This window comes from Camarhynchus parvulus, chromosome 9 (genome assembly GCF_901933205.1).
Source record: "Camarhynchus parvulus chromosome 9, STF_HiC, whole genome shotgun sequence".
In the NCBI taxonomy this organism is placed as follows: domain Eukaryota; kingdom Metazoa; phylum Chordata; class Aves; order Passeriformes; family Thraupidae; genus Camarhynchus; species Camarhynchus parvulus.
Genome location: NC_044579.1, coordinates 1,791,458 through 1,812,089, shown reverse-complemented (window position 1 = coordinate 1,812,089; position 20,632 = coordinate 1,791,458). Strand labels below are relative to the sequence as shown.

At 43.4% G+C, this 20,632-nt stretch overlaps 1 protein-coding gene across 1 annotated transcript in view; it reads left to right on the top strand.

Annotated features, from left to right (window-relative positions):
• Positions 1–6,515: 6,515 nt before the first annotated feature.
• The window catches only part of PPM1L (protein phosphatase, Mg2+/Mn2+ dependent 1L), a 58,651-nt gene continuing 44,534 nt past the window's right edge, over positions 6,516–20,632 (top strand). Inside the window, exon 1 of the mRNA XM_030954091.1 lies at positions 6,516–7,274. Coding sequence (XP_030809951.1) covers positions 6,876–7,274 — 399 coding nt within the window. The 5' untranslated portion in view covers positions 6,516–6,875. The remainder of the gene's footprint in view (positions 7,275–20,632) is intronic.

The following is a 20,632-nucleotide window of genomic DNA, read 5'->3' as shown; positions in this document are numbered from 1 at the left end:
GTCAGCCCCCCCTTCCCAAAGAGAAGCTGGGAATGTGGCACATCCTGGGAGCTGGGAATGCTGAAAGCACTGAGCCTGGCAGGGAGGGAAGGTGGATTTAGGATCATCTTGCTCCCACCAGCTTTTTCCACGTGCAGAAAGGAGCTGGAGGCAGCAGCAGGGAAAGCCCACAGATGTTTGAAGCTCCTTCCCACATGTGGTGGCAGCTTCTGGCGCCTCAGGAGACCGAGCAGTGATGTGGGAACTGGAAATTCAAGCAAAGTCATAAAATTAAACGGCAGTCAGACGATTCCCCCCGTTCAATCCCAGCTCCAGTGCAGCAGATCTGCATCCTGAGGAAGCAGATGGTGCTGTGGATGGAGATCTCACCGCGTGGGGAGGAGGAGAGACACTGCTGACAGCTGAAGGCTCCAGCCCAGGCAGCTATTTTGAGCCAAAGCACTCCATTCCCATCACACCCAGCATTTTGCCCAGGAGAAGCCATTACACTGATGCCTCAGGTTTTAGTTTTTATATTTTCCAGATTCTGTGCTGCTTTAGTGGGTGGGTCAGAGATGGTGAGCTCTGTGCACAGAGCAGGGAGACAAAACAATTCCTGCTCCAGCTGGGCACCAAGGACAAATGACCCAAATCTCAGCCCCAAGAGCACAAACCCCGTGGGCTGGAGAGAGAAAAACAAGCAGGGTGGGACTGCAGGGGCTAAAGCTGGAATGGGACAATGAACTGCAAGGTGCAAATGGAGCAGAACTGATCCCAGGGAGAGACCCCGGGAGCGCTCGTGCATTTTGGGGCCATTTTGGTTCATCTTGGGTGCAGCCCTGGCTGGGCTCTTGTGCCCACTCATCTGCCTTACCTGAGGAAATCTAAATTAACCCAGAGCTGACTTCTCTCAATCCTGCCTCAGAAGGCTCCACTTTTTGGGTTTTATCAAGAACTTGGTCAAGGGAAGGCGTCAGGGCTGGAATGAACCTCTGGAATAGCCAAGGCACCGAGTGAAATGTGGATTTTACACTCTGCAGTCAGCTGAGGGCACAGATAATTTTAGTCTCAGAGAAGTCACCAAAAAAGGCACCTGTAACCTCAGCTCCCCTCTCACCTCAGCTCTTTGGGACAAGCCTGGCCTAAGGATTTAATCCTGAATTTAAGCCTGTCATGTTCTGCATCCAGAAGTGCCTCAGAGAGAAAATGTGAGGCATTCAAATGTATAAATCAATTTTGCAGCCCTTTGCTTAATGCAAATTAAACAGTCTGCACCACAGACATGAAACAGCTGCTAAACAGAGTAAAAATTAATGAAGAAGAAAATGAAGATTGCTTTGCTGCTGCTTTTTATCAATTTGTGCCCAGATCTGAGGAAGGTTTGTGAGAGCGCTGCCAGTTTGCAGAGCCATCCCAAACTGCTGAGCTCCTATTTCCATTTTCCTGGTGTGTCCTGGAGTTCTCTGGGAAAGGGGGGAAGTTTGTGGGGCATTAATTCCCCAGCAATGCTGCACAAACACTCCCTGCTGTCTGCACTCTGCAGTGGTGCTCATGGTTACACCAAAGATCACTCCAGGGAGCAGCTCAGGGGCTCAGGAGCATTTTCAGTTTTATCTGCTGGGTGTTCTGGGGGTTCCTTGGTCATTTCCCAACTTTCAGGGAGTTCACACCTGGAAAACGACAGGGGAAATCTGTTTGGAATAATCTCTGTCTCCCAAAATTTGTCATGCCCTGAAGAGGTGGACTCCAAGTCAATATTTTAGGGATTGTGCTGCCAGTGACCTCAGTGGCCAAATTTTTGTGGCAATTCCAGAACTTAGGTAATTCAAGGCTCTGTAAGTTGACAAACCCCAGAATTTTCTTCTGAAATACATCCCAGGTTAAACTTTTCCATGAAATTAACATTAGCATCTTTACCAGGTAGTTTGGCTCTGATATTCAAAGTCAGTCAGATGTAAAGGTTAATCAACAAAATCCCATCGTTTACTTGGGAAGCCAGACAAATTATTGTTTTCCTAAAATAATGTTCATTTCAGGTAAAATTTACATCCTATAAAATGAAAATTTTATATTTAAAATGAAAATTCTATGTTTAAAATCAAGAATTATATTCCCTGAGTAAGGCAGGGGTGGTATTTCTACCCCAGGCACCTGCAGGTATTTAACCAGGATGTCCTCATATTTATAATTTACATATAAAATTTTCACTGCTAATTTATAGATAATAATTTCACTATTCCATATAATAGTTTCACAATGGTGAAATATATCTATTTCATTGTATATATAATGTATATTTAATTGTATTAATTATATATTGATATATAATATAATATCATAATATTATATATTATATATAATAATTTCACACATTGCATTGTGTTTTGGTGCACACCATTCCACAGCAGAATAATGTGTTTAATACAAGATATTTTTAAAATAACTTTTAATTTTTATCTATTTAAATTAAAAATCTTGAAATATCCTTTATTTTTTATATATTTATAAAAGATATTTAAACATCAGTCAGAAATCTCCCTGTACCTCTCCTTCCCTCTTCAGCAAGTCACATTATTGTGCACATCTGATTTATGCCAATAGAAGTATTTACACCTGAGAAAAACTTTTAACTGGGCAGGAGAATTCAGCAAACAGCAACAGCAACATCGCCCAGATTTTAGCATCCCAGAGAATATTATAGAACAGATACCCTGCAGATTTTGGGAGTATTTTTACAAGGAAACCTCCATCAAATTAAATGTTTCTTGTAATGGTTTTGGTGACCCATCAGTGTTGTGTCCCCAGGGTGAAATAACGGTAAAATCAGTTTGCAACTACAGGAAATTAAAGTTTTTCACTGCTATTATTTTTATTTAAGTTATTCTTGTAAGTACATCCACAAAATGAGGCTTCTTCCAAGCAAAACTATTGAATTTTATTTAATACCAGCAAGAAGTGACAATGTTAAAAACGCTGGTATTATTCAGGCTAGCATATTGTGAGAGTTTCTCCATTATCTCACTCTCTATTTTCATTCTGGGTACCACAAAAATTGCCTAGAAAAGCTGAATACTGCTTTGGGAAAATTGGGAAGATAATTCCCAAGTTTCTTCTGTTTATAACCCACAACTCCTGTGTGCTGGAGCACTGAGCAGACAATGAAGTATCAGATTATTTGTTTCTGTAGCGAAAATATAAAAACAATTGATGCCCTGATGCTTTCACGCTACGGGCGAGCAGGAGGAGGAGCTGTTGAGCAAGGAATGCTTTTCCCAGTTTTCCAAGCCGATAATTCTCCACTTCATTCACAAACCTGGATCAGAAATCGCTTTTCATTCCTCTCACAAGTGACCAAAAACTAAAATTAAACAGCAGCTGTTACCCCGAACTTTGGTGAGGTTTTTATTGCTGATTTTTAAAAGAACCTGTGGGTGCTGAAGTTCTGCTTCTCCCTGGGAAGAGCTGCTGGAGTGCAGAACGAGCCCTGAAATTGGGATTTTTTGGCTCAAGCCATTGGGCTGGCTCAATAATTATCTTCTTTTTTATCTCAATAATTATTGCATCTTTGTCTTCTTTTTTTTTGTTTGTGTTAGGGTTGGGATTAAAGTGCTTGAGATGTATTTTGTGTTTGGGCTTGGACGTTCATTATTTCTTATCTATATCACAGTTCTATAGGTTGTGAGCTCTGGAGCATTTTAGCAATAAGTTAGGTCTTCTAAAGTTAAACAGTCTAATTAAGAAATTACACTTAAATTATTTTTACTTTCAACTTAATTATTAACTACTTGAAGTCTGCAATGCGGACTTTCCTAACTAATTATATAAAATACTATTTAAACTTATGAAAAAGAAAGCTAAGAAGAAGGACTAGCTACTGCTTTACAACTTCTATTTTGATTTATATATATATATTACTATATTTAAAAAATTTGTGGGCTCTGGAACCTCCTCATTTCCCTCCACAATTCCAGGGTCTGGACCCAAACTGCCAACAGGGAAACACAACCTTACAGGACTCAAAGTTCCACATTTATATTGCAATAAAATGACAAATAAATAATGAATGAATTGGTGGGAGAGAGCAGCATCCTCCTTATTTTATATTTATTTTATCTTCCCTTAAATATAAAATTAATAGATTTTTAAAGCCATAATAGGGATAGTGATATAATAATGTTATGGAATATATATATTAACATATATTACTAATATTATTAGAATTACTAGCTTGCAGCTAATTATTAGTTTGTAGCTAATAGACAGTGACACATTTATATTGCAGTAAAATGACAAATAAATAATGAATGAATTGGTGGGAGAAAGCAGCATCCTCCTTATTTTTCATTTATTTTATCTTCCCTTAAGTATAAAATTAATAGAATTTAAAGGCCATAATAGAGATAGTGATATAATAATATTATAGAATACCTCTATTAATAATATTATTAGAATTACTAGCTTGCAGCTAATTATTAGTTTGTAGCTAATAGACAGTGACACATTTATATTGCAGTAAAGTGACAAATAAATAACAAATTAGTAGGTGGGAGAGAGCAACATTCTTCTTGTTTGACATTTATTTTATCTTTCCTAAAGTATAAAATTAATAGAGATTTAAAAGCCATAATAGAGATAGTGATATTAATGATATTATTAGAATTATTAGCTGCACAGTTTGTAGCTAATAGACAGTGACACATTTATATTGCAGCGAAATGACAAATAAATAACAAATTCATTGGCGGGAGAGAGCATCATCCTTCTTATTTTACATTTATTTTATCTTTCCTAAAGTATAAAATTAATAGATTTTAAAAAGCTGTAATAGAGATAGTGATATTAATGATATTATTAGAATTATTAGCTGCACAGTTTGTAGCTAATAGACAATGACAGATTTATATTGCAGTGAAATGACAAATAATTAATTGGTTGGTGGGAGAGAGCAGCAGCACCCTTATTTTACATTTATTTTATCTTTCCCTAATATAAAATTAATAGCAATTTAAAAGCCGCAATAGATATCGTTAATATCAGTAATATCATTGGAATTGTTGGCTACACAGTTTTTTTATCAGCTACACATTTCTGTAGTATCAAAAATATTATTTCCTTCTTGTTTACCTCTGTTCAGGACACTCAGCCTCCGTTTTCCTGGAGTATTTATTAAGTACTTTAAGTTAATTAATCAGCCTCATTAGCTACAGGTGCTGCAACACCTGTGCTGGTACCTCATTCCCAACTCACAGGTGCAGATTTTGGCATTTTGGGTAAAAAATCTGTGTTTCAACACATCGTGACAGAGGGGAAGAGAAAGGGGAGAGGGTTTTCTAGGCCTGAAATGGAAAATTTTGGATAAAATGCTAACAGAGTGGTTTGCACCTCTTAAATTTAAAGCAGTGTCATGGTTATAATTAATATTTGTCATTAATTTTGCTGTTTTTTCAGAGCTGGATGTAAAAATGGAACACAGAAAGGCTGACATTATTAACTTTGTGTTAGGCAGCTCAGGGTTCTGGCGTTTATTCCAGCTGATCTTTGAAAGAAGCGGCAAAACAAAGAATTTACAGCGCAGCAACAAAAGTCCAGAGGGAGCTGCTGAAAAACATCCTATGGAATGCTCCTAGCTGAAGTTTTTCAGTCAGAATTTCAGTTTTGGGGTTTTGTGGTTTGTTAATTCCCTTTGTGTTTGAGTCTGTGCTGGCTCTGACACTCTCTGAGGCTGGTTGATGTTTTGGTTTGGTTGGTTGATGTTTTAGTTGTGTTTTGTGCCCCTCAGCTGGCAGCAAACAGCTCAGGCACCGGCATTTAATTGTTTATATTTAAATAGAAATATTTATAGTCTATATTATTCTGCTCGCACTCCCAGCTCGTGGTTTTCTGTGCTGTCAGTGCAGCACAATGGCAATTTACACAAACTGGGCAGAGAAGGAAGCGAGATGCTTTGGGGGTTTTTCCAACAAAATGCTACCTTGGCAAACTCTACTCTCGGTTTAATAATTGATAAAATCCTGCTTTGTTTCCGTTTTGACTGCGAGCTTGTGAATGGAATTGGGAAACACGCAAGGGCCAATTTCATCCTTTAGAAGAATCCCGGGACGGTTTGTGTTGGAAGGGACTTTAAGGGGCATCTCATCCTATGGGTAGGGACACTTCCCGCTATCCCAGGTTGCTCCAACAACACTTTGATTGAATAAATTTGATTAAATAATTTTAAATTACACTTTTAAATAATTTCGACTATTTTTATTTTTAAAAATAATTAGATTTTTACTGAAATCACTTTGATTAAATAATTGTAATTACATTCTGATTAAATAATTTTGATTTTTTTAATTTAATTTTTTTAAATTTAAATCACTTCGATTAAATAATTTTTTCCTTCTCCCGGCTCCTTCCCCAGCCGCTCCCAGCCTACAACTCCCAGCATGCCTCACACTCCGCCCGCGCCGGCGAGCTCCCGCGGGGGCTGCCGGGATTTGTAGTTCAGCGGCGCGGCGGGGGCGGCGGCCGGGACGCTCCGCCCGGGTGGAAGGAGGGCGGGCCGGCGCCGGGCTCGGGGGACACGGGACGCAGGTACCGCGGGCGGCCCTGGCAGCCACCTCCCGACCGAGCCGAGCCGAGCCGCGGTGGGCAGCGGCGTTCAGGAGGCATCCGGCGGCGCAGCGCTCGGCGCATCCATCGGCGGGCCCGCGCCCCCGCGGCACGGACGGGGCGCCGCGGGGCCGGGGCGCGGCCGCCGGGAGCAGCGGGAGCGGAGCCGCAGCGAGCGGAGCGGAGCGGAACGGAGCGCGGGGCTCGGCGCTGCCCGGCCGGCCGAGCATGCACTGAGCGAGCGGCCCCGGGCTCGGAGCCGCCCCGCTGCATGCTGTGGGGAGACACGGTCGCGATAATAAATGATAGAGGATACAATGACTTTGCTGTCTCTGCTGGGTCGGATCATGCGTTACTTCTTGCTCAGACCGGAGACCCTGTTCTTGCTGTGCATCAGCCTGGCCCTGTGGAGTTATTTCTTCCACACGGATGAGGTGAAAACCATTGTTAAGTCCAGCAGGGATGCGGTGAAGATGGTGAAGGGCAAGGTGGCCGAGATCATGCAGAATGACAGGCTCGGGGGTTTAGACGTGCTGGACGCTGAGTTCTCCAAGACCTGGGAGTTCAAGAGCCACAACGTGGCTGTCTACTCCATCCAAGGCCGCAGGGATCACATGGAGGACAGGTTCGAAGTAATCACCGACCTGGTGAACAAGACTCACCCCTCCATCTTCGGGATATTTGATGGGCACGGAGGAGAGGCAAGTGCTCAGCTGGAAATAACCAATAATTCAACAACACCAAAAAAAAAAGTGGGGGGGGGGGGTGCGGGAGGGAGGATGGTCCAAGGCAAGGCGTGGATGTGTTCTCACCCACCAGGTTTGTGTGGTTGTCTTGTACATTGTGGGGAGGGGATTTCCTTGCTTTTTGTCTGTGAAAAGGGGCTGTGTAATCCTCCCTTCCCTTTATCCCTCCTTACCCCTTCCACTCTCAGCACGGCACAAATGTGTCCGTACCCCCTTTGCCCTTTGCAGTAGTAGAGGTTTAATTGAAGGCAAGGCTGCTGGAGGTGGCTCTGACGTGCGTGGAATAACGATGATGAGCACAAACTCCCCGGAGTCATCTTTTGTTACAGCCAAGTGTGCTGTGATGTGATTTTGGCAGCGGGCTGGCTGCTGCCCCGGACAGAGCCGGGCTCATCGGCTGAGGTGAAACAGGAGCGCTGCTGGAGGATGCTAAAGTGTGGAAAATGTGCTCTGGGTAATCCCCTGTCCAGGGAGCCGAGCACGACGCGGTGTTTGGGAATTGTGTTTGGGAGTTTATGTCATTAAAGCGCGCTGTGCCTGCCCTGCAGGGAAGGCAGCAGAGCCGGCATCGTGGGCTCGGGGCTGGGCGACCTCGCCGCTCTGCCGGGCACGCTGGCGATCGGGGTATTCCGTGGGTTTGCGGATGACAAATGTTGGAACTGCAGCTGTCTCTGCCTTTAGGATGTGGTGCTGCCACGCAGCTCTTGGTGTGGCACAAGGCACGCGTTTCGTAACCGTGGGCAAGGACGAGGAGTTCGTCCTTGTGTGGCAAAGCAGCTCCGGCTGGGTGTGAGGGAGCCCGCTGGGGTGATGGGGAGAAGTGGTGGGAATTTTCCGTGAGGGAGGGTGTTCCTCCAGATCCAAGAGTCCAAATCCTTCCTGGAAAAGCTCTGGCAGTGCCCAGGCACTCGCGGGGCACAGGGGTGGCAGCTGCTGCCCTGCTAAACTGGAAGGGCTCCTGGAAAATCCAGGCCCTGGGCTGGGCATCGGGAGCCGCTGCCAGGCTTGGGAAGGGACCTGGGCTCTCCTCGCAGTGCCGGCTCTTTGGCCCCCTTTCAATTAACGCAAACTCTTCGGGTATTGAGGATTGTTGGCTTCATAAATGGAAAATGCTGAGCGTTGTTTTGTGGGGTTTTTTGTCTGATTTCAGGTGGGCACAGCAGTGCCAGCTGCTCCTGGCGTTCTCAGGCCAGTTCCCTAGGCATGGAGGAGCACGGGTGCCAATGTCCGTGGAGCACGGGTGGCAATTCCGTATGTCCCAAAGCTTTCCCAGCTTTTTTCCAGGAGCCCTGAGCAGTTCCTTGGGGCCATCTGGCTCCTTTGTGCCCGGGAGGAAGGTGCCGGGGCCGTGCCTTTGTGTGAGCTGAGTTTCCTTGTGGGAACCGAGCAGCCCAGACAATTGGGGAAATTGTGGTGTTTTCAAACAGAGTGCTCCGAGGCTGTGGGATGCAGGGTGAAAGGGGGATCTGATTTCTTTCATTGATTTTGTAGCTTGCCCTGTACGAGATGGCAAGCTGAAGGTATTAAATAACCCCCAACTAACACAGGGAATGTTGGCATTTAGCTAACGTGCCCTGTGGATATTGCCTGCTTTGTTGGGCATCTTGAAATTCCATCCATGGCAGGCATTAATGCTGGGCCCATGGAAAGCTCATTGGCCTTTTGTATTCTGCTTCCCCAGAACTTGCTCTGATGGATTCAGTAGCAAAGTACAGGCAGGTTTTTAATTTTGAAAGGTTCAGCAGAACTCTCCACAGATCTTTCTAAATTTAGTGGTTTATAAATGTACCCGTCTCGCATCTGTTATTCATAATGGAATCCTAAGTGTTCTTCATGGCCTTTACTCCTACAAAAATAAGTCGAGGACCTAATTAGTTTCGAAGTTTTACATTTTAGGTAAAACTGTTCAGAAGAACATGAACTGTGTGCTGTGCATACAGCAAAAAAAAAGAAGAAATAATGAGGAACAGTTTTTATTCTAAGCAGGTTTTGTAATTTTGAGTAGAAAACAAGAGAGAAGAAATAAAAATTTATGCTCTTATTTAATCCCTAGTACATAACACTACATTTTAAGTCTCTATTTGAATGGGGGGGTTGTATGTCTTAATTTATTTTCATTTTTTAAAAACATCAAATACTCTGTGAAACACTTCATCTACGCACTTAGCGAAGCCTTTGTGAAGGTTAAATTTTCCATATGGGCTCCCATTAAATTTCTTTATGTATATTTTAAGAATAAAGAACAGCTGATCCCTGGGGTTACATGTGAAACAAACTGTTCTATATGGGGAGAAATTTGTTTTTCCAAACAGCCAGTACCAGAAATGAGATGCCAGATTAATTATTTCCAGATATATGCAAGGGAGCCTGTCTCCATTAATTACTTCCTGCCACATCCCATTGAAGTGGAAGGATGGAGGAGCGTGATTCAAGCAGCTTCAATTACTGTGCACCGCTAATTTATGAAGATTTCTGAGCTTTCATATCACCAACATTTTGCATAAATTCTACTTTTCTCTTATGTCATTTCCTCTTCCAGTTTAAGGCTGGATAGGTTGGCAGACATTGCTTTGGATTTTGTGGGTGGCTTGAGAAGACAGTAAGCAAAAATAATTATTAATGCTCTGGTTTGCTGCAGTAACTTCTGAAAGGCAAGAAGATTTCAGAGATGGATGGGGGGTATGTGGTGCAATCTTTTATTAAAGGTTAATTTCTTGGAGATATAATGGTAATGACGACGACGACGATGATGATGATAATAATAATAATAATAATAATTTTAGAAAAGAGCAGGTAGAAGTCGAAGAAGAGACCTTTCAGGATCTTCCTTTCATCTTTCTGGATTTAGAAAGAATAAAGAAAAGTTGCTGCCTGTTGTCTCACTGAATGACTTTGGCCAAAGGATCATCCTTCAATGTGATTGAACATAGAAAAGAAAAAAAATTCTGTTCCCTCATCAGTTTCTTTTTAAGGTTTAAAAATTGCTTGAGTGCTTTTTTTTTTTCTTGCCCTTTTCCCTTTATTTAGGACTTTTGGGGCTGCCCAGGCTGGAAGATGGAGCAGTGTGAAACTCCACAAATGACCAAATAACAAATGATGAGCTGGGAAGCTGAGCAGAGGAAAGGCTGGCTGCTTAATGAGAGTGATTTCCCTATTTTAACTACCATTTACTCTCAAATATTTAAGGTTTAAGCACGCAGTTTAATGAGATCTCAGCATTAGACAAGGGCAAAATAGCTCAGCTCCCATCTGCAGTTTTATAGTTATGGCTCTGCTGTAAATCATTGGTTTTTTCCTAACCCTGTGGGGTGAAAGTTTTAAAAATAATTATGGTAATAGATAGTACCTTCCTCTGCCTGGGCTTGTTTGCAGTTGTAAACGGATGTGGGAAATTACAGCTCAGTAACTGTCTCATAAAAAAATGTCTCTTTTTTATTTCCCTCCACCTCCTGAACGGGGACGTGGCAAGACTTGTCCCTCATGATGTGTAGCTGTGGGTAAGAGCTTGTTCTGCCTGGAATAATTGGGCTCTGGAGCTGCTGAGCCAGTGGTTTAGGATGGAAAATACACCTTTTTATTTTTTTTTTTTATTCCCAGCACAGGGAAAGGCTTGGGGAGCTGGAATAGGGAAGGAGAGGACGGTGTGGAAATGGCTCCATGGGGCTCAGGACCTTGATATCAGCAGCACCAAGTGCTGGCAGAAGTCTCTGGTTACTGATTAACTGAGAAAGACACAAAAAAAAAGAGAAAAAAATAAAAAGGGAAAGGTCAGAAGATAATGGTGGAGAGTCCTGAGGAGCCTGGTGTGAGGCTCTGCAAATGGGAATGCTGAGGTGAGGCCTGGAGGAGAGGGCACTGTGCCAGCTGTGTTTGAACAAACCTGCTGTGCATTCCAGGCCAACTCTCTGATCCTGACAGCAGAAGGTGTTTGTGCTGTGCTGAAAGAAGAGAAAGCTGCCAATTTTACAATTTTAGTTCATTTTTTGGTGGGTTTTTTTTAATCTGCTAATTCTCATTCCGGCCCCATCCCTGCGAGGCTGAACTACTTAAGCAATGTCAGCAAGGAAAATTTATCTATCAGGCTTTTGAGTCAAGGCCATTCAGGATTGATGGCTTGGGATTTTATAAAAGGTAGGAATAAATCAAACACAGGCTTTGGAGTTTCTCTGGATGTTTCTGCCCAGTTGTAAGGAGAAGTCTTTGAGGGTTTGCAGTTTTTAAACAGAAACTGCCAGCATGGTTTTCCTTTTATAGTAACTTCCTTTGGTTTCTAATCTAGAATCTACTGCAATGTGCCCAAATGTTTGAATAAATATTTACATAGGTGAGGTCATGTGGATAGGCAAGTCCCAAATCTGCTTATGAATTCCCCTCCAGTGGCCTAAAACACAAGTCAGAAATGATCTAGAGGAACATTCCTGTCATTTTGTTCAGTTTATTTAAGTTTTATTCTTGCATATCATGCTCCAGGATTATGATTTTCAGCCTACAACACCATGCTGATTCGACTCAGGGTTAAACTCTACGCACATTTGCTGTACAAAAATTGATTAAAATGCTGTAAAAAGCTGTAATTGGAAGGAGGAACTTTAATTGCTGCCATTCAGGGCTGTATCATTGGGTGTAGGATTGAGCCTTTTTTCAATTTTGATAACAATCAAGAAGTCAATTAATTTTTAATGTGTTTTGCCAGCTTTGTTTTAATCGGTGTTTCCCTGTCAGGGCTCTCAGGCTGCCAACAGATTGCCACTGGTTTAATGAATTCAATTTTGATTATGAGAGGCTTTCAGATTGTGAAAGTCATTGAAGTTTTCCCCATGAACCTGAGGAACTCAAGACTCCTCCACAGGACGTGTCCCTGTTGGGAATTGCTGTGCATGGGGAGGAAACAATCTTGGAGCAGTGGGATTTTAATCATTTCTGTTCCCTAGCTCAGGAGTTTGGGTATTTTTGTGTGAGAGAAAAAAAATGCAGGTCCTCTGTCATGTGGGTTAATTAAACCAGCAGATTGCTCTGCCTCCAGTGTGGTGTTTCCAGCAGCTCTTTTGGAGCACAGTGGGATTTCTCCTCCCTCCCTTTTTGCTAGAAACCCAAATATTTACGGTGTAAATTGTGCCTTAAAGCTGTGATTTGGCTTCTGGCAGTTTCACTTCTGAAACAATCTCCTGGCACGTGGTTGCTGTGTTTTGCTGCTGGCTGGTTCCTGCTGGTGGCTGCAGTTTCCTGCAGCAGTTTTGGCACCGTGGCCATGTCCCATGCTCATGGCAGGATTCCCATGCGCTGCTTTTGGCACTTCTCAATTTTTTCTTCATTTTCTCAGGACTTCTCAGCCCTGCCCCTCTTCATCTGGGGTTTTGTGTCTTCCTCAGCACGCAGGTATTGCCTGCTCTGAGGTGAAATTCCAGCTTTCCTCAGCCCCAGCAGCCTTTGGATACGTTGATCTGCTCAGAAATGAGGGGGGTCGTGCTGTGAGATCAGCCAGGTTTTGGGATCCAGCCCTGGAAGTGTCCAAAGGGTTTGGAGCATCCTGGTCTAGTGGGAGGTGTCCCTGCCCATGGGGTGAGATGGGCTTTAGGGTCCCTTCCACCCCAAACCAGTGCAGGAAAGGCAATGCAGAGGACCTGGCGCTCATTTTTGTTGTCAGGTCTCCAGGTTCAGGTCTTGCCCTTCCCTCAGAGCGCAGCAGAGAAACCCTGGCAGATCTGGGAAAAGGAACCAAAATGCTCGTGTGCTCCTCCTGCTTTGAATCTCTGCCCTTGCAGGGAGCCTTCCCAAACCTAATTTAAGGGCAGCAGCTGCTCTAATTATGCACAGAAAGTCACACGCCTCTTGCTCCAGTTTTTCACTCCGTATTTTTTGGTAAATTCTCCAAGTTTAAGTGAAGTCAGCACCCTTTGGGCCCTACTGCACCCCCTGCTCTGTGTCCCACACAGACTCCTCACCCCCTTTCCTCATCCCTGCTGGTCCTGTGGCCACTTTTCTGTCCCTCAGGGAATGCTGAGTCCCAAGAGCTGTGCCCGTTCCAGCCCTCCTGGGATGGATTTTGTGCTTTAAAACAGAGCTTGGAACTCCAGGTTCCCTCTGGCTGCTGCTCCTGGAGCTCAGGTTCACCAGATCCCAGCCCAGCTGGCCAGACCAGTTCCTCTGGCTCAACCCCAGCCCAGGAGTTCTCCCATGTAGGAGAAGGTCATCAGCATTTAATGACTCTATTTCTTTCTGAGCCTGTAGAGTTTCACTTCACCCAGAAGGTCAGGAAACAGCCAAGGCTACAGATGAGGCAATCCCAAAAGGAAGTTTTCATCCTGACAGAAATGTCCATGCTGGATCTCCAGGCTGTTGTCATTTGTGTGTAACACCAGGAGTTGTAACAAGCTGCAGATTTTTTCTCTCTCTCTTTTGGGCTGTTTTATCTGCTTCTACTCCTGTTTTTTAGCTGGTGTTTAACGCTTCAATGTTAAACACTGCTGGTTTTATTAAAGCAGTTTAAAGCTCGTGCCAAGAGCAGGTTTCATTTGAAAGCAGCATAGCTTTGAAAAAATGCAAATTTCATTACAGTTTACGGGAGAAGAAAGGGTTGCAGGTGCCAGAATACTGACAAATACTCAGGGTAAGTAAGACTGGTGAGAATGGTAAATTTTAGTTGAAATAATTGCTCATTTATGTCGTGAAATTGATGTTTATATGGCAAATACAGCCTGGACCAGATCAGGCCTGATGCAGGAAGGATCAAGGGAAATATTTTGGTCCTGCTAAAAACCAGAAATAACAGAAAGCTGTTGTTAAGAGCAGGCTCTCAGCTCTGGAGTGGTTTGCCATCAAATCATGTGGATGGAGGAGAAATCCACCTTTCTTTCTGCTCCTGTGGAAAAGCCATGCCAGAAAAGCAGCTGATGGTGGAAACACTGAGCTGGGATCTTGGGATTGGGGTGTTGGGTGAGGAGCAAAGGGGACAGGGGAAAGGGGGGTGAGAAAAGGGACAGGGGGAAGGAGGGGTGAGCAGAGTGGACAAAGGGAAGGAGGGGTGAGCAGGGAAGGAGGGTGAGCAGAGGGAAGGGAAGGAGGGATGAGCAGAGGGGACAAGGGCAGGGAGGAAGGAGTGCCATTCTTTGGGTTAAGCCCATCTCCAAGCCCTGAGAGCAGCGAGGCAGCACAAAGGACTGTCCTGCTGCTCCTGCAAACGGCCTGTGATGCTGGAACATCTCCTGTTCTCATCATCTGTGACCCTGCCTGCTCCCCAGCTGTGGGAGCAGTGACATCTCCAGCCACACAATCACAGGAGGCGTTTTCACTGCTGAGCCACATCACAATTAGCCACGGCTCCTCGTGTGGGCAAACCTCGAAGCTCCCCCGGAGAAATGAGCATTTATTTGCATTTACTTTCAGCACCAAAATGTTATCCCTTGCAGATTTGCTCATTGTCATAAGTGTTGATAAAGCCTTTTTTATTTTTTTCCCCTCTGAATCCCCTTCAGGGGTAAACATTTGATTTTATTAGATTCTGTTATAATAGCTGAAGCTGTCATACAGCACTGCTTTCAATCAATATGCTTTTTAATGTAATAAATCTCTTTACTTTCTCATTCTCCTCCCGAAAGAAAACTGCTGGAGGGTGTGAAACATTTCTTCTGAGGGAAAAGTGCGTGGTCCATAATACAGCTCTGTGCTGTGCCACTTCTTTAAACTTCATTTTAAATGGGAATGTGATTTATTTCCAGGTAATCTGTGCAAGCACTGCATTTTCCCTGGAATGTGTGCTCCCTCCAGAAAAACACTGAGGTATTGAAATATCTGATTGTGGCTGGCATGAAATAAAATCTCTGTCCAAAGCTGTGTGCTTCAGGAATGAAGGGTGGGAGTAGGAGGAAGGGGAGAAGGAACATGCTTGTCTCTTTAGTGTTTTGATGTTTATACCCCTGAGCTTTCATCTGCTTTCGTGCTTTGCAGAGTGAATGGTGTTTTTCTGGTTTTTATAGCTTTTTTTTTTATTGCTCAAGTGTTTTTGGAGATGTCTAAGACATTATGTAGGATGTAGAAGGTGCTTTTCGTGCTGGGGTTTTTTTTTTAACATGGGATATATGTGATGTGGTTCCTGTGGTTTTATTTCTGCTGGGAAGCAGGGAAGTTGGGCAGCAGTCTGGATAATCCCACCGAACAAAACTAATTTTTCATTGGATATTTATTCCCAATTATCCGAAGTTTGGCTGTTCATTGTTGTGGGTGAAAAGGGGAACCACAGCTGAAGTTTGGCCCTTTATTGGTGTGGAAGGAAAGGGGAATTAGACCAGGAGAAGTAGAAAAAGCCAGTCTCCAGCTCCCAAAGAGGAGAGAAGAAGCAGCCCTGGGTAGGAGACAATCCCAGTTCCCCAAAGTGGAGTTAACTCGGGGATGCGCACTTTGGTGGGAGATGCCAAACTGGTGGAATCCATCCAACACCTGAGGGGCTGGATTTGTGTGTGAGGTGATTCCTGAGTCAGGATAATCATGGTTTTACTTGGTGCTGGATTTGTTTTAGGTGATTCCTGGCTCAGGATGATCTTGGTTTTATTTGGAGCAGGATTTGTGCGAGGTGATTCCTGGCTCAGGATGATCTTGGTTTTATTTGGAGCAGGATTTGTGTGTGAGGTGATTCCCATAGTCAGGATGATCCTAGTTTTGTTTGGTGCTGGATTTGTTTTAGAGGATTCCCATGGTCAGGATGATCCTGGTTTTATTTGGTGCTGGATTTGTTTTAGGTGATTCCTGGGCCAGGATGATCTTGGTTTTATTTGGTGCAGGATATTGATTCCTAGGTCGGGATGATCCTGGTTTTATTTGGTGCTGGATTTCTGTGAGAGGTGATTCCCATGGTCAGGATAATCCTGGTTTTATTTGGAGCAGGATTTGTGTGTGAGGTGATTCCCGTGTCATCATGGTTTTATTTGGTGATGGATTTGTGCGTGAGGTGATTCCTGGGTCAGGGTGATCATGGTTTTATTTGGTGCTGGATTTGTTTTAGGTGATTCCTGGGTCAGGATGATCCTGGTTTTATTTGGTGCTGGATTTTGATGTGGGTCAGATCATCCTGGTTCAGGTGATCCTGGTTTTGTTTGGTGCAGGATTTTGATTCCTGGGTCAGGATGATCCTGGTTTTACTTGGTGCTGGATTTGTGTGTGAGGTGATTCCTTGGTCAGGATGATCCTGGTTTTATTTGGAGCAGGATTTGTGTGTGAGGTGATTCCCATGGTCAGGATGATCCTGGTTTTGTTTGGTGCAGGATTTTGATTCCTGGGTCAGGATCATCCTGGTTCTCCCTCAGAGCTGGATTTGTTTTCGGTGATTCCTGAGTCAGGGTGATCATGATTTTATTTGGTGCTGAATTTGTGTGTGAGGTGATTCCTGAGTCAGGGTGATCATGATTTTATTTGGTGCTGGATTTGTGTGTGAGGTGATTCCTGGTCAGGCTGATCCTGGTTTTCCCTCAGAGGCTGGGGGAAGCAGCCAGCCCCGTGTTTTGGCAGCTCTCCTTTGTGGCTCTCCAAAAAGCCCTTCCAGGGCTGTACCCCAGGGTGTTTTGGGCACTAAACTTTGCCCTCTTTGTTTCTGCCACATCTCTGCCTGGCTGGCACAAATTCCAGCCTCAGGACAGAGGGAACAAAGTGTGGGAGCAGCTGCCATGGTGCCAGTGCCAGTTGGCATCAGGGAGCAGAGAGAGCCCCAGGCAGCCCCCCATCAATATCAATATCGAGCTGCTGCATCCACTGAGAATTTGGGGTGACACACCCTCATTTTCCTCAGTGCTTGGTGCTGTCATATAAAATCCATCCCTGGAGTTTGATTTTTGAAAAGCCTGAGGACTGCAGTCACAGGAGTGGTTTGGGAGTGAAGCAATGAGGGAATTCTCAGAGGATGAGCGTTGCATGAAGGATTTGGAATCCTTGGCAATTAGGAAATTGTTGCTGAGGTTAATGGGGATATTATTTTTAACTTTGAGGGCAGGAGTAATCTCCTGCCTCCGGGATAGAATTATTTCAATCAGTGCTTTAAATAAGCACTTTTTGTGATGATTTAAACTGACAAACATTTAAATCATCAACCCGAATTCTTTTTTAGCTGTTATGTACCCTGATACATTCACATTATTTTTATTTTGCATTGAGGCAGAATGGTGTTTACTACCAGTGTTTAGTTGTGTGAGGTTGGGCTTTTTTCCCTGTTTTTTTTTTCCTTTTTGTGGATATTATTACTGTAAATAAAAGCAGAATGAAAAGCTAAATGAGAAGCCAAATACTGTGATGAAATCAGGAACCTTCTCCTCAGACTCCATTTATACTTCAAATTATAGATGGACAAGAATTGGAGATAATTCTGCTCAAGGTAACCACATCTTCAAAGAGAATGATGGCAAAATAATCAATTATTTTTTAAAAACTCACTTTTCCCCCCTGCTTTTAGGAGAAAGTCCTAGGAGCTGGTTACCACTTCAATAATTCTTTTTCTTTAACCTTCAGAGGCAAACACGTGCTGTTCACATCTATAATTCTAATTAATTATCATATTAGTGTGATAGAGTATATTCCCAGACTTTGAGAAATAAATTTTGTTAATAGTTTTATTTTTAAACAATAAAAAAAACCATAGGTAACTTAACACTCATTCTTTCAGGTGTGACGATTTTCAATATCCCAGGCCATGTGAACATCTTGGAGTTAGTAAACATTTTAATTAGATTTTTTAAGGTGATAGAGTATATTCTCAGGCTTTGAGAAATAAATTTTTGTTGATAGATCTACTTTTAAACAACTTTTTTTTTTAAAAAAGAAAGCAAGTTATTTGCCTTTTTGTGTTGTATCACAGCTCTGGGCAGTAGCTGCACACGGGGTCAGGCTGCAGCACTGCATGTGATGAGTAGAAAAATATCCCAAATAAATTTAGGGAATCTCTTGGGATGTACTGGAGTACTCCAGGCTTTTGAGCTGCCCAAGCTGGAGTTTGTGTATTTTGAAGTGTCCATGTCCATTCACTCTTTCAGGTGATGATTTTCAATCTTTGAGGCAGTTTGAACCTCTTGGAGTTAGCAAACATTTCAATTAGATTTTTTAAGATTATAGAGTATATTCTCAGGCTTTGAGAAATAAATTTTTGTTGATAGATCTACTTTTAAACAACTTTTTTTTTTTTAAAGCGACTTATTTGCCTTTTTGTGCTGTATCACAAGGTTCAGGCTGCAGCACTGCATGTGATGAGTAGAAAAATATTCCAAATAAATTTAAGGAATCTTTTGGGATGTATTGGAGCACTCCAGGCTTTTGAGCTGCCCGAGCTGGAGTTTGTGTGTTCTGGAAGTGTCCCTGTAAACATTGCACTGAGAGCTGAACTGCAGGCAGCCTCAGATGCCACGGCACAAGAGCCAAGGAAAGAGTTTGCAGCTGCAGATTGGAAGGACTTGTCTCAAGTGCAGCTTTTAAAAGCTTTTTTGGCACAGTGGTGTCCATCTTATTAAGGGAAAACCTGACTGGGAGGGAAGATGGTGTGGATGAGTAACAGGAGAGGCTGTAACCTCAAACCTATTACAGAAAAGATATTTTTACTGGAATGTTTTGTTGCTGAGTTTCCCAGCACCTGCAGTTGACAGGAGAGCTAAACACCATTCCAGTGGCAAACACCATTCAACTGAGACTCTTTTTTTTTTTTAATACAAAAATTGAAAACTTTGTGGGTTTTTTTCTGTCTCAGTGGCTTTAATTGACCTCCCTGGGCCTCTGATTCAAAGCCTCTCAAAAGTGGGTCACAAAAACATGTTCTACCTCTGCGAACAGGTGTTTCCAGCTCATTTTACAGGCTCGAATTTCTGCCTATGTCTCTTGGCTGCTCTCAGACAAGTCAGGAGCACAACTGAAAATAGAAATTTGTAGCTCCTCTCTTGTTTTCTCCCACAGGCAACTGCTCCTTTTTTTTTTTTGTGAGACTCCCCTTGTGTGCCTTCTGTTATTTAATGTGACACCAGCACCTTCCTGCTGGGCTCTGCAGGCCCCAGGTGCTTTGTTTAATGGGATCATTAAGAAATTAATGGCACCTAAGACAGGGCAGCACCAATTCTTATTCCAGATCAAGGATCTGGGTGGTTTTTTCACGCCAAAATGAGAAACCCTGGTTTGAACCTGGCCAAACCCTGAGCTGTTGGTCCTGTTTTTTTGGTGCATTTTGGTTTAAAACAGTGGTTTCAGTTCAAAAAGTGATCCAAATAGCCAGGCAGGGGTGGGGAAGTGGGGCTTTCTTATCCCTGCCTGCCTCTTATGTGCAGAATTTGTGGCATTATGGAACACCACAAAAAGAGCTTGACTTCTTCATTTATCAAAAAGTAAACTGATGGTCTCAACAGCCCAGAGGGAGGTTTGAGGGAAAGTTTAGAAAACAACAGTGAAGCAAGAAAAGTCCTTTCCTTTCTAGAGGTGTGGTGGTTTCAGGAGACCCAGAAGTGAATTTACCCCAGAAGTGAATTAACCCCAGAAGTGAATTTACCCCAGAAGTGAATTTACCCCAGAAGTGAATTAACCCCAGAAGTTCAGCCCTTCTCTCTGAGAACATCACCCCTGTGCTCACCTGTCTTGGGAAAAGAACTTGCTGTTCCCTCTCCTTGCCAGCAGAAGCCTTTCCATGCAGGCAGGATTGGAAAATTTGGAATAATTTGCCCTCTCTGGAGCAGCACAAAGGAGAATCTGCGAGAAATGAAAGCGTTGCCTTTGGCTGAAGGGCTGCAGGTGCTGCAGGGTGGGTTCCTGGGGCTGAACTCTTTCTTCTCTCTCATTTTCTGCTGTTGAGAGTTAAAAACATGCCCTGGAAAAACTAAAAACCTCCTGGAAGCTTTTGATCCAAGAGCTCAACTCCTCAGAGAATGGGGATGTGGGCATGGGCACTGTGCTCTGATTTAAATAAGGGAAAAAAAAGTTAAATTAGGGAACATAACAGGGTTTATTCTTCTGATGAAAACACCCCAGAAGATCGAGTTAAGTGGTTTTTTGGTTTTCACTTTCAAAGTTACCAAAATAAAACATTTAAAGCCTCCAGATCTGTCTTGAATTAAAGTTTGTGTATTGCAAGAAAACTGCTCTTAGCAGTGAGGGGCGTTTCAAGGTGACCAGGGACGAGTTGGGAACAATAAAAAGAAATTAAATTAATTACATTGTGGGTGAGGTTGCCTGTGTTTTATCCTCCCTCTGCACAGCCACACGAGGAGAGGAAATCAAATGAAGAAAGCTGAACAGGATTTTGTTATTGCCTAAAGCTTAGACAACTCCACACCACAGGAAAGAACCTACAGGCATTATTTTTGTGC